The sequence below is a fragment of the Toxorhynchites rutilus genome, chromosome 3 (genome assembly GCF_029784135.1).
Source record: "Toxorhynchites rutilus septentrionalis strain SRP chromosome 3, ASM2978413v1, whole genome shotgun sequence".
NCBI classification, from domain to species: Eukaryota; Metazoa; Arthropoda; class Insecta; order Diptera; family Culicidae; genus Toxorhynchites; species Toxorhynchites rutilus.
The window spans coordinates 120,590,533-120,605,677 of record NC_073746.1 but is presented as its reverse complement, the minus strand read 5'-3'; the positions used below and the strand labels follow the sequence as shown (position 1 = coordinate 120,605,677).

The 15,145-nt window shown below is 39.0% G+C and overlaps 1 protein-coding gene across 1 annotated transcript; it reads left to right on the top strand.

The window, feature by feature from the left end:
* Positions 1–850: 850 nt before the first annotated feature.
* On the top strand, positions 851–13,901 carry LOC129778815 (Fanconi anemia group I protein). Its single transcript, XM_055785928.1, has 10 exons — positions 851–1,154; positions 1,220–1,913; positions 1,975–2,630; positions 2,687–3,024; positions 3,081–3,471; positions 11,419–11,583; positions 11,641–11,789; positions 11,858–12,714; positions 12,770–12,986; positions 13,040–13,901. The coding sequence occupies exons 1-10, from the start codon at positions 939–941 to the stop codon at positions 13,857–13,859; spliced, it is 4,503 nt and encodes a 1,500-aa protein (XP_055641903.1). The 5' UTR covers positions 851–938; the 3' UTR covers positions 13,860–13,901.
* The last annotated feature ends 1,244 nt before the right edge of the window (positions 13,902–15,145 follow it).

The following is a 15,145-nucleotide window of genomic DNA, read 5'->3' as shown; positions in this document are numbered from 1 at the left end:
TTGAAACAGTCCTTTCAGAGAAAGGACTAAATTTTATAGAACATAAGTTATGTTTTAAGGTGAAATTTGACTCTGTAAACGTTAGATTATAAGTACAGTAATTTACATTTAACGCTTCATGTCAAGGTACCATTCAGTGTCGCATTTTGATCTGTAGTTGGACATTGTCGATGAGAGTGGTACAGTGTCGACGTCTGGTGGCGACTTTTAATGTGGGCCATGTTTACAAAAACGTCAAATTAGAGGTAAAATGTCCAATTAAACTGCCGCATTACAGGTCTGTCTAATTAACAAAATGTCGCATTAAATGTAAATTACTGTAATTGAGTGGAATAAGGGTGCAATCGAGGTAATTACTTGGTAATTTTTAATTTAAAAAAAACCATGAATTTCCACGTGGACAACATAGAGAGGTGTATGGTCAATGGCCACGCTTGTCCACGGAGGGGGAGGGGGGAGTCTAAAATCGATATTTTTGTGTCCACGTGGTATGTCCTTATCTTCTCGTAGTTTGAACAAATCTAGCCCGGTATATTCGAAACGATCTGAAGAGGTTATTGATTCAATAAATTAATTTCAAAGAATGACATGTGACAAGTTAAACGAACAAATTAATGCTAAAAAGCTTCAAAAACGAAAAATATAAAAAACACTAACGAATTGGTAAACTTTGATATTTTATTGGTTATATTTACTAATTATTTCTCTGAGTTTGTTTTAGTTTGTCATAAAACTCGACATGAAACATATTTCGTGCAACAACTTGTGCTACATTTGTTAGTGTTTTGTATCACAGTTTTATGCTATGTATCATCATATCAGTCACAAAAGAAAGAGAATCAAAACAGAAGTGTGAAAACACAACATGTAAAACAAGACAAAACAGAAGATAGCATGCAATGCGCGGGCAAATTTTGCTTCATGTTGTTTCATGATAAATGTTGTATCAGTTAATTTGTCCCGAAGCCGACTTCGAGATATTTGATTTGTTTGTCCGGGTTAACACATTTTTTTTTAATTTTCACCTATTATCACCGCGACTTTTCTTCAAAATGCCACCTAATCTAAATGTAGCGACTGCGATAATCCGACTTGGTCAACAGAAAAAGAACGATGAGCTTAAGGAGATCCTGGAAAAGATTCCCACCAAAGAAGTATAAATTTGAAATTTAAGATATTCATAATAATCATATTGTTCATATTGTTCTTCAATTTCAAGCTTACAAACTTAATCACTGCTAACATTAACACATCTGACGGGTTTACACTGTGGCACTTTGTTCTCATCGGTTTGACTTACTCCAGTAAGTCGAGTGAGAAACGATTCCAGGTTACGATGGCAGTGTTACAGTATCTGAATCAGAACGAGATGAGCACGAAAGCTGTTTTCGACATTATATCCCGATTAGTTCTGGATTTACCCAAATACAGCCCAGAGCAACTTGTTGAAATCATGGAGTATTGTGTGGAGTCTATCCGAGCAGGAGATCCCAAATGTATGGGTTGGAAGGATCTCCTTCCCGATGTGCTCAGGTTGTTGAGTGAACAGGTTGGACACTTTAGCGCCAATGGGTTTGTTATGAACGGTGTGGAGTACCGAAAAAAGGTGTTGGATGATTTGTTCAAGATGAGGATCCATAATGGGATTCTGACGTCTTTCACGGGGATGTTTCGGGATGTGCAGTTGAGCAAAGACGAAGTAACGAAGCTTGTGAGAAAAGTTTGTGACGCGATACGCAGCTTCCAGCCTTTGGAAATACCTGCACTTTCGTTCCAGCTGTTTCATGTTTGCTTGAAGTATTCCAGTCTATTGGTGCTTCCAATTCACGCATTACAACAGTACTTTCATAAGCATTACTTCAAAAAACTTTTGTCGAACGATGGATGCGATAGTACAGATTTCGATAGCATTGGTAATGTATATGAGACATTTAGTCGCTATTTGTTGTAATGAAGCTTCTCATACTTTTCAAGAACCTGTTTCTGATAAGGAGATTCGTGAAGCAGAGGAAACTATACTTTACCACCTGTCCAACATAACGGAATTTCGTCTGGACGAAGCGCAAGTGGTGGCAATGTTCAAACCATTCCAAAATATGGCAGAATTTCTTCTAACGCCATTCGTGATCAGTGCTATGATTGCCATGAGCAGAATAAATCGCACACCGGACACTATGAAGGTGGTGTCATCCCAGGTGATGACCTTCCTGGCCAAAACGGTGGCGGGAAACGAGAATGAAAAACAGAGTTGCACACGTTCGGCATGGTTCCGCGGAAGAATCGAACCTGGTGGAGTACCCAATTTGGACAGAATCCTAGCGATATTGACAGAACATAGCCAGGAAGGCATGGAAGTGGTCACCCCAGGAGTAATTCATTTTGGTTTTGCATTGCTGATCGCAAAAAAGCAACCAAAATTACACATTATCGCTATATCGTTTTTGCAAAATTTTATTAAGAAGAGATTCATTTTCGGGAGCGGCGTTGTTGGGAAATTGAAACAATATTTGTTAGCTGAGCTCGAGGCCACCCAATTTACAGAATGTTTAATAACGCTCAGCCTTACGAACGCACTGACACTATCCGAGTGTGGTACTTCAATAAATTATATCCTGGAATACTTGTTATTGGTGAGAAGATTGCAAATTTATGATAATTATTAACGTAACGATAATTTTACTTCAAGATTGACGGATACCATGCGATGCGAATCATGACTTTCCTTTTCCCGTTGATAAGAATTTCACACACAATCCGGGATTCTTTCATAGAGGTACTCCGCAAGGCAATGTATCATAGCGAAATCAACACCAGAATGATGGGCGTATTCGGGTTCTGTTCTCTACTGAAACAACTGAAAAATAATAACTCACGCCGATCGGTTCTGGGCGGATTCGCTGGAAATCTTACACAGCTATCGATATCAGGGATGTCCCTCCTCTCTCAATCCACGCTCGGTCGTGCGGATAATCCTGATGTTCACTTTGATATGCTTACTTTGGAGATTCTAGGGATTCTTCGACGGTAGAAGATCGGTGTACGATTTAACTTCTCATCCTTTAGCGACTCACTAATTTCAGCTGTTTCACTCAAACTGTGGAGGTTCGGGACCTGCTCTACGAAAGTCTTGGACGAGCCGTCGAGTTCAACAATAAACTACTCCCTCACGTTTTGCAGTTTATCGATTGGCATTTCTGCAACTATTTTAGCGAGTCGCTAGAGGGAGAGTTACAAATTGACTTCGAGAAGTGTGTGCGTTACAAACAGGACGATTCGGAGGATATGAACGAAGATGACCGCCAGCAGCAAGTGGATATATTTGACAATGTGGGCAAGCTGATGGTTTTTATGGTGCACTGCGTAACACTCTGTGACCAATTTGATGTTCAGCACGACAATGATAACGTGAAAAGGATACTCAAAGATGTGGTTCAAAATATTGAGAACATTTCGTTGGATAGCCTTGGAATTGTAAGTACCATAATATTATAATGTTAGAGATAGTAAATAAATGTGGGATAGTGTGGTGAAAAAACTCAGTTTCGGATTACTCCCCAGCAAACACTAAATCGCATAACTTGGCATATTCTAAGTTGCATATAAAATGAGATCGAATCAAAATTATATATAATGTCGATCAAAGGATACATTGTGTACATTTTAAATCGTGTATAATTCGAAAACTCGATTTTACATATTACTACAGATTAACCCAACATTCCCCCCTATTCTACGCGGCGAATGACGTGCAATGGCTCAAGTCACTGTGTTCCCGAAGGCAATTGGGGTGACTATAGTTTGTCACTAGGTGAGATTTGAAGTCGTGTCCTCATATGTTATCGACTCTGGTATCAAATAGGAGCAAGAAAGTAAGGTGGCTTCCAAAATAAAGAATGAAACTTTGCAATCTCACCTCATTCGCCGCGCGGAATAAGGGGAATTAAATCGTATGAATAACCACAATTGGAAGCGATACACATACATCCAAGGCACAATTAGATGATATATGATGCATATAACTGGCATATACACGGAAAAGTGGAGACGGTATACGTATATGCCATGTTTTATACGCATTTAAAGCCGTATATATTAATATACGATGCTTTTTACACTAATATGAGATTTGACCCAACAATGCTATATAAAATGATTAAAATGTGCGTGTATAATATTACATATTACGACCAATATCGTTATACCGACATTCGACCTAATCCACCAATGATATAGAAAATCGTGTTTTTGCATTTTATACGATTTCGGATACAAATGATCCATCCTTCCATTGATATTTTATACGATTATAAATTGATACAAATTTATATCTAGGTCGCATATGCAAAAGTCATTCGATTTAATATTTGCTGGGAAGTCTCAATTCGGTGTAACAGCCTAGCAAACATTAATTCATATAAAATGCCACGATTGGAGGCGAGATATATACATCCAAGCCACATTTGGGTGGTATATGATGCGTATAACTGGCATATACATGCAAAAGTGGAGGTGATATACGAATATGTCATATTATATGAGTATACAAAACCGAATATAACGATATACGATGCTGATATGCCATTTGATCTGACAATGTCATATACAATGAATAGTATGTACGTATATAACATCGCACATCACGATATCAGGATTATTGTTATATCGATGTACGACTCAATACCAGGGCTCTGCATAATCATAGTCAACTGAGGATAGTCAGCTGACCATCCGACTGACTATATTCGTTTTCAGTTGGTAATGAATTTTTGGCTTTTTCACACAGTTTTTCCGCCAAAACGACTAAACAATCAGTCGGACTATCTCATTTCATTATTCTCAGTCAAATTGTCCTCATTGCATTTTGAAGTGACTTCCCACAAAACGAATTCGTTCTTATCTTTCTCTCTCCCATGTACGTGTGCATGCATCGATGTTTGAGTTCCTAGGGGTGTAGAAGTGGTGATTGGAGTTAGTTGAATGAAGGGGCAGATTTATATTCATTAGTCGAGTCAGTTAAAATAACCACTGACTGGACTAGTTCACCAGTCATCCTCTCTAGTCAATGCTAGTCAATTAACTTTTTGTTGTGGGCGACTGCCGAAGCAGTTCTAGTCGAAGTGAAGCTACTGAGAGTAGAGTCGGTCTTCATTTTTCACCTTCGAAGATTTCGGGACCTGCTCAATACATCAATGATACAGAAAATAGCGTTTTTGTATTTTATACGATTTCAGATACACATGATGGGAAGCATCGGTTTTACGATATACATTATTAAGAGGGACAAATGGTACAGAAGATTTTGTAGAACAAATAGTGATATTCATTGGAACATCGTGTACGCGCGAAATAAATATTCACAATCGATCAAAAAACTCGTTGTAAATATTTTCAGAGGAAGATTGATCAAAACAACAGTGGAGAGCTATGGAGAATTTTGAAATCTTTATTAAGGCATAGTTATTGCAAACCGAGGTTCATAATCTTTAATGGCACATTAGAACAATCTGAGCAAGTAATAGCATCCATATTCAACAATTATATTGTCAACAGTGTTTCATTGATCAATCAATCCATTGAACTGGTCGACGAACTTGATGAAATGAAGCAGCCGATTACATTGAATGAATTTAAAATCATTTGCTTCTCATTAGAAAAAAAAACCGCTGGAATAGATAACGTGAATGCTAGAGTTGATTTGTCACATCCTGCTGGACTTTATCAATAAATAATTGATAACTGGGCATGTGCCTCAAGTATGGAAAGAGTCTTTAGTTGTTCCCATTCAAAGGTTGCTGGGACGATTAAAGCCGAAGAGTTTCGTCCCATCAACATGTTGCACACGTTAGAGAAAATCTTGGAACTTGTTGTTAAAGGCCAGCGGTTGAATATTTGAATCGTAATTCTTTGCTAATACCAGAACAATTCGGATATCGGGAAGGTCATTCCTGTTAAACCGCATTGAACTTGGTGTTAGCAAAATGGTACGAGCATCTAGAACAGCTATACTCAATCTGCGGCCCGGCAGGCTTTTCCGGTTGGCCCATCTGGTGTTACTTTATTTTGAACTATTTTTAATGTGTAACAATAACGAAAACGTATGAAATCATCACCTATTTTTTACGTAGGGCTATATCTTTCTGTAATGGTGCAAAATCAGAAAACAGAACACGGTTTTATGAAATAGAAATAGAAAATGCAACGTGTTTTAATTTATCGAGTATAAACAAGCTATTCGCGATTTCACAACATTCATGATTCAGAGTTTAGTTTAGTTTTCCAAATAGGCTTTTTTTTCAAAGTTAAAGCCGAATAAATTGAAGTTTTAAAGCCTCTACAATTCGAACTTGCAGACCGCAGTCTTTCTCAATACTGATTTCAGACAAAGCTGATTTGTTCGATAGAAAGGACAAATGAAAGACTGGTATCCACATAGTGATGTATGTTCGTTGGAGACACTGTGTTGATTTTTACGCCGTCTGGTGGAGAGTGTTTCTTTATTTTTGCACCACATCATTCTTGCATCTGTACTGGAGTGCAAGTTGAAAATTTCGAAAACGATATGGTAACATTTGGAGAGCAAGGATTCGAACGTTAACATCTCTTTGCCGGTTGAGAGAAGTGGTTTTACAATTACTTTCAAAAAATAAAAAGTGTATAAGTGATGTTTGTTAATTATTGACCTAATTTTTCACAGCTTTAAAAGCCAACAAATGAAATCACAAAAATCTATAAGTTTTGGTGAAATCATAAGAACTCAGTAGATGATGCATGTCGTCGGATGGCCGTGAAAGTAGTATAAATATCGTGCTTACCCTGGCTGGTTTCAGTTTCTGCATTGCTACCATGTTGAACGAACGTGCAGAGCTTGCACAAGTTAAGCATAAAAAATATTAAAAATATAACCAATCTTCACATAACGGTATGAAAACCAACATAGTGCGAGTTTTCATACAGATATGTGGAGATTGTTGCGTATAATTGAATCACACGTACAAATTGTTGAATTTATGGTGGAAGAGAGATTCTGTAAATTTGGAAGCGTGTTCGGATTTATTGGTGTAATGATGATGATGTTTTGAATTATAGAGGCTCTCTCAGATTCTCAGACTTCCTCAATTAATACGCCTCTAGCCTTAAAAAAGGCCAATTTGGAAAACTAAATAAAACATTCGGCCTTGACAAAGACCATTTGGAATGCTGCCGCAGTCGCTGCCAAATGGTCACTAGCAAGATGACTAATACATCGTCAATGATTCAATGGTGACATTCAGATCGATCAATTAATTTTTCGTGAATTCGAGCATTGTTTCAGGGTTTAAAATGTCATCAAAGTGCAACGCATTTGAAGCCGGGTGTGAAAAAGCTATTTTCAGCAGTGAGTGCTGTGTTCTTCTGTGGAAACTGGAAGTTTGCGAAACATTCGCAAACAATGAAACCTCTCCCTCACTGAGAGCATTCATTCAACGGCCCTCAGTGCTACGAAATATTTGTGCTAAAAAGTTTCATTCTTGAATTACTATAAAGTTTGTTTTTCGGCGTTCATAATTCCTATGTTAACAATGCGGTCGTGTCTTAGACACAAGCGGCCCGCGACACCATGACTACCACGTGTTTGTGGCCCATCTGAAAAAAGGTTGAGTACCGCTGATCTAAAAGAATGAAGACATTGGATCTAAAGCGCGCTTTTGAGGCAATTTCGAGGCCCTTGATGTTGAACACGATTAAGCGCTTTGTAATTACGAGTACTGTACTGAACGGTTTGGTACTGGTTTGAAAGCAATTTGTGTGATAGAACTCAACGGACTGTTTTTAACGATTTGTTTTCCAGTCCCGTAGGGAATAATCTTGGAGTACCTCAGGGAAGTGTATTAGGGCCCATTTTATTTATTATGTACATCAAGCTAAGCTAAGCTCAAGCTAAGAATGTATATGATGTTATATTTTTTGTTTTCAATTTGTATTCGTCTCTATTATGTCTATCATGATCTTGGTAATGATGGACTATTTTTATTTTTGTTAGTTTTGTTTTGTATTAGTTAAAAAAGAAGTCTACATAAGTTGGAGCGTCGGGCGCGTGTCACAGATATAAAGGATATAAAGTTGAAGTTTTTCAAGGGCCGGACCAGGAACTTTTCGCAAATGAAAATTTCTCGACTTCTCTGAACGAGGATATTCATTGTCAATCCAAAACAAGGCTGGCGGTTGGACTTGTGCTTTGGTGGACCAATTGGCTGCAAGAGTCTTGTCGGGATCGTGTCGGCTCTGTGGCGGGCACGACTGGGTATCGGCTTGGGTTGTTTTGGACATTGCAATACTATATACAAATTCATATCTGTAATTTAAATCAGTTTTGATAAATTGGTTTCAATGATGAGAAAAATAAATTATTTTTTAGATAATTCGTCTTGCTCAAACCTCTATAGGCGAAGGATGCGGGACCATCATCATCATCATCATCATCATTATGTTCTGTTTAAATAAAGTGATTTTTATATGTTTCCTTGGCAGTTTCCTCATTTCGTTTTAAATGGGAGCTCAACCAGGATAATCGAGCTGCTGGGAAATCAATTCGAATCAAGATGACGGATCGCATTATCGAGTTGTGTGAAAATTTTACCAGAGTCGGTTTGGTGAGAGAGTGCGAGAAACGCGGAATCTCGACGAATGGAGAAAAAAAGTGATGGTGAAGAGAATTATCTCGTCACGACACGAATGTGACAGTAAACGATGTGAGTCTGTGTGCCAACGATGAGGCGCTCGACAACAACCAATTGTTCTCCCAACGACGACACTGCAGTGGAATCTGTAGGCACAAAATAGACCCCAATCGTGATCCTTAGCTCCTTTATCTAGTAATTCCTATCCCTACCTCTCCGCGGTGCCGACTGAGGTAAGAGTAGCCATAGTGGAGATCAGGTAACCAACCCCGATGGGATCTTGGTTGTATGTTGACAGGAAAGGGGGCTTATTTGAGCGTTTGTTCACCATGGAAGTGTGGCTCAAAACAGCGTCTGTTCCCTATGATGGCGGCTATGAGCGGCTGATCACTGTATTCGTGCCAGGAGGACTCTAAATAGAACTGTGAACGATGGTTCTCCGGCGGGACAGGGGGATGGTGCAGGCCCTGCAAGCCATCTGTAAAAATGAAACGCACAGGAAAATTAACAAAGAAATTCGATACATGGCAATTGGACTAGACCCACGCAAAGAACACGGACTAGAGATTGGAAACTCTTTGAACTGCAAGTCTCTCAACTTTCTTGCGAGTACCCGAATTCTTACAAAAAAGTTGAGTGCTCGCAATGTCAACATCGTAGCGCTGCAGGAAGTGTGCTGGAGAGATTCGAAGGTGCGATCGTTAAAGGTGGTTATACCATCTACCAGAGTTGCGGCAACACGCACGAGCTGGGTATAGCTTTCATCATGATGGGATCAATGTCCACATTCCCTATCCAGAATTATACGCGTAGCTAGAGCGTGAATACGATTGCCTTCCAAAATACGGCATCAAAACGTCATCGGTGATTTGAACGCTCAGGTCGACCAAGAGGAGGAGTTCAGACTAGTAATTGGTAGGTTCAGCTTCCATCCGAGAACCAACGAATACAGCCCAAGACTTATCGTCTTCGCTGCCTCCAAGAGCATGGTCATACTTAGCACCTTCTTCCAGCACATTCTTCAATACCGTTACCTAGAGATCACCTCAGCAAACGGAAACACAGGTTGACCACGAAGGAGGTATCTTGACAACGAACGCGAGGTGATCGAAAGGTGGAGGCAGCACTATGATGATTACCTGAACAGCGCGCAGACGGGAGACCAAGACGGCGTGGATGCGGACTACACAGGCGCAGTGAAAAATGACGACGTACACAATGCGTTTAAGACTAAATACATACTGGCAGGAGGGACATAATCCTTCTTGGTAGCAATGTTGTGACGAGGAGTTTGTCTACCTCAGCTTGTTAATAACAACTGACAACAACACCAGCCGTGAATTGTTTCCTGTATGGACATGCATGTCCCAATACTTACTTAAAAGTTCATGAATAACTAAAATGTTGGATATAATGATATTAAAGAATAATAAAATAAAAGCAAAACGAAGTAGCGCTATAAAAGCGATTAAGAATCATGGGAGACCAAGAGAGAAACGAATATACGAAAAAAAAATTCGATTTCATGAGTGATTAAACAAAAATCAAATACATTTATCTAATTATTACATTATTTTATAATCTGCATGCAACAATCTCTTCAAGATTATTACAAGCTCTGTAAGTAAGGGGAGATGAAGCTCCCCTATTCTTGAACATTTTGTAAAGATGCTTGGAAGATACATTTCTTACATTTTTTTCAGGCGCGACTTAATTTCAAGCCCGCGAGTACATTCACCTCATCGAAACATCTCACATTACAATTTTATTCGTCAGCCAGTGTCGTTGACCAGTTTTAATTTTTCTACTGACGCGAATTCCAGTACCGCGAATATAAAAAAACAGGGTCGAGTTTCTATGTGGCTCGGACCGGCCAGTTCAATATACGCGCGACTTAAATTCCGCGTAATCAAATTATTGTTTGCCATAATATATACACTCTGTCCAACTTCTATAAGACCACTCTGATTTTATTTCGTTGCAGCACAAACAGTCAGAATTTCAACAAGATACACTCATACATTGTTGAATGATTAGAATAAAGTATATTATCGTCAACTTCGTTCAAAAGAGTTGTATGTTTATTAATTGTGCTTAAATATGATGATTTCAGCTGTCCAGTTTCTATAAGACCATTTCAAAATTCATTAGTATTATCAATGACAAATTCCAAACGATCAGTTGATTTACATAACTAATAACCTGAAAATGCGTGTTGGAATACTTTTCATCAAATTCTGCCAAACGTATTTATTGGGCATCTTGCAAGATTGTCGGACAGCAGCCTTGAAAAGATGGCGGCTGCATCGAATCCTATGGGTGCAAGAAGAAAAGAAGCCTAACGAGCTGGTTGGATCAGGTGGATTAGGACTTGGCACGAATCAGTGCGACCGGGAGTTGGAGAACTGGCGATATCGTAGCCATGTCGAAAACATAATTTTGGACAAAATTTAGACCGTATGAAGTTGTGAAGGTTAGGGGAAACGATCGTTACGAGGTAAGAAAACGATGACGTGGACGGACCAAAAACAACATCGACTGCTGGAGAGCACATTCAAATCGTGGACATTTTCGGATCACGAATGATGTCAGGAAAGGCTCCGGATTTCGGATTTCGTGTCATGTAGTGCATATCGCGTCTTCGTGATTTATTGAATCAATTTACATATAAAGTATTTTTTATTTATTTCCTTGGCAATTCCTCCATTCCTCCTTACATAAATATATGGTAATTTTGTTCATAAATTATCGTTATTTTTAGATTGGAACCTTGGACCCTAAAACCTGTACAATTGGTTGTCATTATCTGAACACAATCGAAGCTGGAATGTCCTACTGCATCTGGAATACCAATTCCAGTAACAGCTACTTGCGAGACTTGATAAAATTGTTCAAGTATCATCAAAGCTGTTTCGAGAAAATTAAGGTAATTATTCTATTATATAACATGTAAGTGTTTTGGGACTCTTACATTTTTTTCAAGAAAATGGAGCCGAAGAAGAGTGGAAAGAAGGTAAACGATGACACAATAGCCTCAACAGCTGGAGGAACCAGTCCGAAGAGTGTTGTGTTAAGGCCACAAACTGTTTTGGATCTCGCAACGGTGCAGCGGTTGCTGAGAATCGTCTTCGAGTATGTATGAAAGATAATCATCGTGATGAAATTGGGTATATCTAGGTTTTTGCCACATTTCTTCGCAGGGAATCCAACTCATATGCCACAGAAGAAGAATTAAATCATCTGCGAACGGAGAAAGATTTCATCCAATTCGTGCTCAAGGTTGCGTCCCAACAACTTGAGCTTCTCCGAAGTACTCCGGAATATTGGCAAATAAAGCACAGTAAACGTATTTTCGGTCATCTCAGCGAGTGCGGCAAAATCGTATATGACCGTTGTGTTAAGAAAACAAACGAATTGTTCGGTGAAGGAAATATGCTTGTGGCACAAAGTGCAGTCGAATGCTTCAAACAATCTCTACTTTCCGCTCTGGCAGTGTACGAGAGAAAATTTTCCGATTTCCTGAGACTTATCAGTTGCACTTTTGGAACCACTTTCAAGACAGATTTGCTGAAATCGTTGCATGAGATAGTCGATAAATATTTCGAAGATGGCGCGGAGTTAGAATCGATCGGCGAGAAAACCATTGTCAATTTATTTCTATGCCTGGAAATTTTGTACCAATCAAGCGCAATTGAAGTTGAAAATTTGGATTTAGCTTACACTTGGATGCAAGGTTTTTGCTCGCAGGTCAAAATCAAGCAGAAATCTTTGGGAGTTGTTCATAGAATTCTGTTCGATTTGAGATTGCGAACCCAAACGGGTGCTTATTTCGATACGGTGTCGATGCTGATTGAAAAAAAGTTTGGCCAAATCGCAGAAGAAGAGGTCGCACCCAGTTTCACATTGAAATCCATCAATTCAGTAACGGTGGAGTCTGCATTATTTGCATTGTGCAATGTTACAAACCAGGAACTGGACGACGTTGAACATTTTATTCTGCGAACAAACAGTATTTTGGGAAGACTGAAGATTTATGGTCACGGAGAAAACGATGAGTGTAAGTATGGTAAATGTTTATTCGATTTTTCAGCTAACCTTTTCTTTATTATCAGATCTACATCAACTAAAATCTATTGAACGATCCATGTGCTCTCAATTGGTTTACATCATGTCCGTGGCTACCCATTTGGCCAATACACAGCTCCCGCTTGGACCTTGCATGGATTCGCTTCTGAAATTATTGATTAACATTTACAGCTGTTTGACCAACTTCACCAAACACTTTCTAACGAGGGATTCTGTTTCCGCCGTTTCCCATGATTCAACAAAGTAATTTATAGATGATTTAAGTAGCTCAGTACTTTCAAAATATTTTATTTCAGATTTAATTTGGTGGTGAAATCATCGAAACCACTAGCCGCGAAAATCTACGATCTGTTCCCCTTCATCGAAGAAAACGTTCTGGGACAAACAGAAGAGCAGAATGAAGACGATGAAACGGGAGAGAACCAGAAAACGAAACCCGCTAACAATTCCAAACGGAATCGCGAAAAAGTTCTTCGGCAGACAAAATTCATCCCAAAGCTAGTGTTTCGTATTGAAATGTTCAATAAATTTGTACTTCTGCTCAGCAAGAAGACCAAGAAAGATCTCACCCATCTGCTTCACATGGGCACAGTGCGTGATTTTCGTATTAAGGAACCCGCGCTAGTGGAAGCAATCAAAAAAGCATACGACGGAAGGTCGAATGAAACAAATTCGGAATTCGGTGATTTAGCTGATTTGGAAGTACCAGAAGATGACGATGACAGGTTGACCAGACCTACGGTGTCTTCCCTGGTTGGGGGAACGCCATCGGTGGGTATCGAAGAAAGTCAGCTTGACGACCCGGAAAACAATACTGAACTGTCGGATATTGGGGATGAGAATCAAGCACTGATAAATCTCGCCCTGCTGAATGAGAGGAACAAGCGAAAGTCAGCTAAAAAAAGAGCACTTACAGATGAGGTAACCGGAAATGCGACAGTGGGCGCTGGTCAACAAATCAAGAAACGAAAGATGGTAAAAAAGAAAGATGATTCTCCGAGAATAAATAAAAGGGCGTTAGAATTGGCCAATGAGGTTCAGAGCTTGGCACCTACGACAAGTAAAACGCTGGGTCCCAGTAGACGAGGATCAAAAAGGCCCCAATCAAAGGACTGACGATTTGTAATGTGTATGTTTATGTATGTAAAATATATAAAGCGATGAGTAATGTCTTAATTTATATCTTTTTTTTTTTAAATCGTTTATTCGTACCGGCTGAGTGGTACCTATTATTTGCGGGAGATTTTAGGTCTGTGGGAAATATATTACTGGTACTTTGGGCTGCTTTTCTCCGATTTGTAGGGAATTCTTTAAATTCAATCTGGCGATGTACCTCGCAAGATGCTCGATTTCGTGACAACTTAAGGTACAATCTTTCAACGGTTTGAGGGAGTATCGAGTAGAACCAAACAATTAAACATTCTTAGATGTACTAGTTTGGTTATCTATAACGAAGATCAATCCTGAATCATTACCTATTCGTATTGTTCATCATAGAAAACATCTTTTCGACTGGGGCGGTATTACCACGCAGGCACAAAATATAATCAGTCAGCTTCACGAGTTTCTCACTCTCTAGAAATTGTTTTCCATTTCTGAAAATATTTGGCCTGATGACTCATAATCGACAGAGAACTTTTACTTTACCTGTTTATCTAATCAATTTGAATTCTTTCAATCATTTTTCACTCACCAAACGAAATGTTTTCATATATGGTCGAGGTTCTGCCAAAACGAACCAAGCGCCATTTTTTCAAAATTGAGTTACTTACACCATTGGATGCAGATAATAATAATCTATCGACTGTAAAATGCCCATGTCATTCGAATAATTGACAACAGCTCCAAAACAAAAATTCTGTGTAGCAGACTGTAAAAAAACAAAATTGCCTTCAACCAAAGCGAACCATAAACCCACAATATAGCATCGGACGATAAAGATCGTTTTCTCCAAGATGGCAGATCCGAACCTTCAATAGCTCCTGGAATCAAATGTCGTCGAGATCTGGTATATAAGACAGCCTACGGGCTGCAATGAAGTGTAGAAGCGCTCATCTGCATTTTTCAAAATTCCGTTCAACCATAGCGAACCAAGTGCAATGCATTCTTAAACCAATTTATTATCATTTATTGAGATATTATTTTGTCATAAACAGCAAAAGTGAGTCCATATATATACCATTCATTAAATTAGTCAAGAGCCGTTACAAAATACTAATGTGTTATGTAATGATATTGTGTTAATAACTAGCATGGATTTGGTTCGCTCTGGCTGCAAAGAAATCGAAGTTTTGCGTGTCTAGCAGAAACATAATTTTGTTTTGACGTAGGACTACGTCTAACCGGAAGATATAGGGGGTGAAATGGAAATCTAGGCACTGAACAAGTAGGAAAAAATGCAA

Excerpts from the sequence above, each read along its gene's own strand:
- LOC129778815 (XM_055785928.1), top strand. The coding sequence starts at position 939 with ATGTTGTATCAGTTAATTTGTCCCGAAGCCGACTTCGAGATATTTGAT. Across the intron at positions 2,631-2,686 it reads TCCTGGAATACTTGTTATTG|ATTGACGGATACCATGCGAT; the intron begins GTGAGAAGATTG and ends TTTTACTTCAAG. Across the intron at positions 11,584-11,640 it reads GCTGTTTCGAGAAAATTAAG|AAAATGGAGCCGAAGAAGAG; the intron begins GTAATTATTCTA and ends ATTTTTTTCAAG.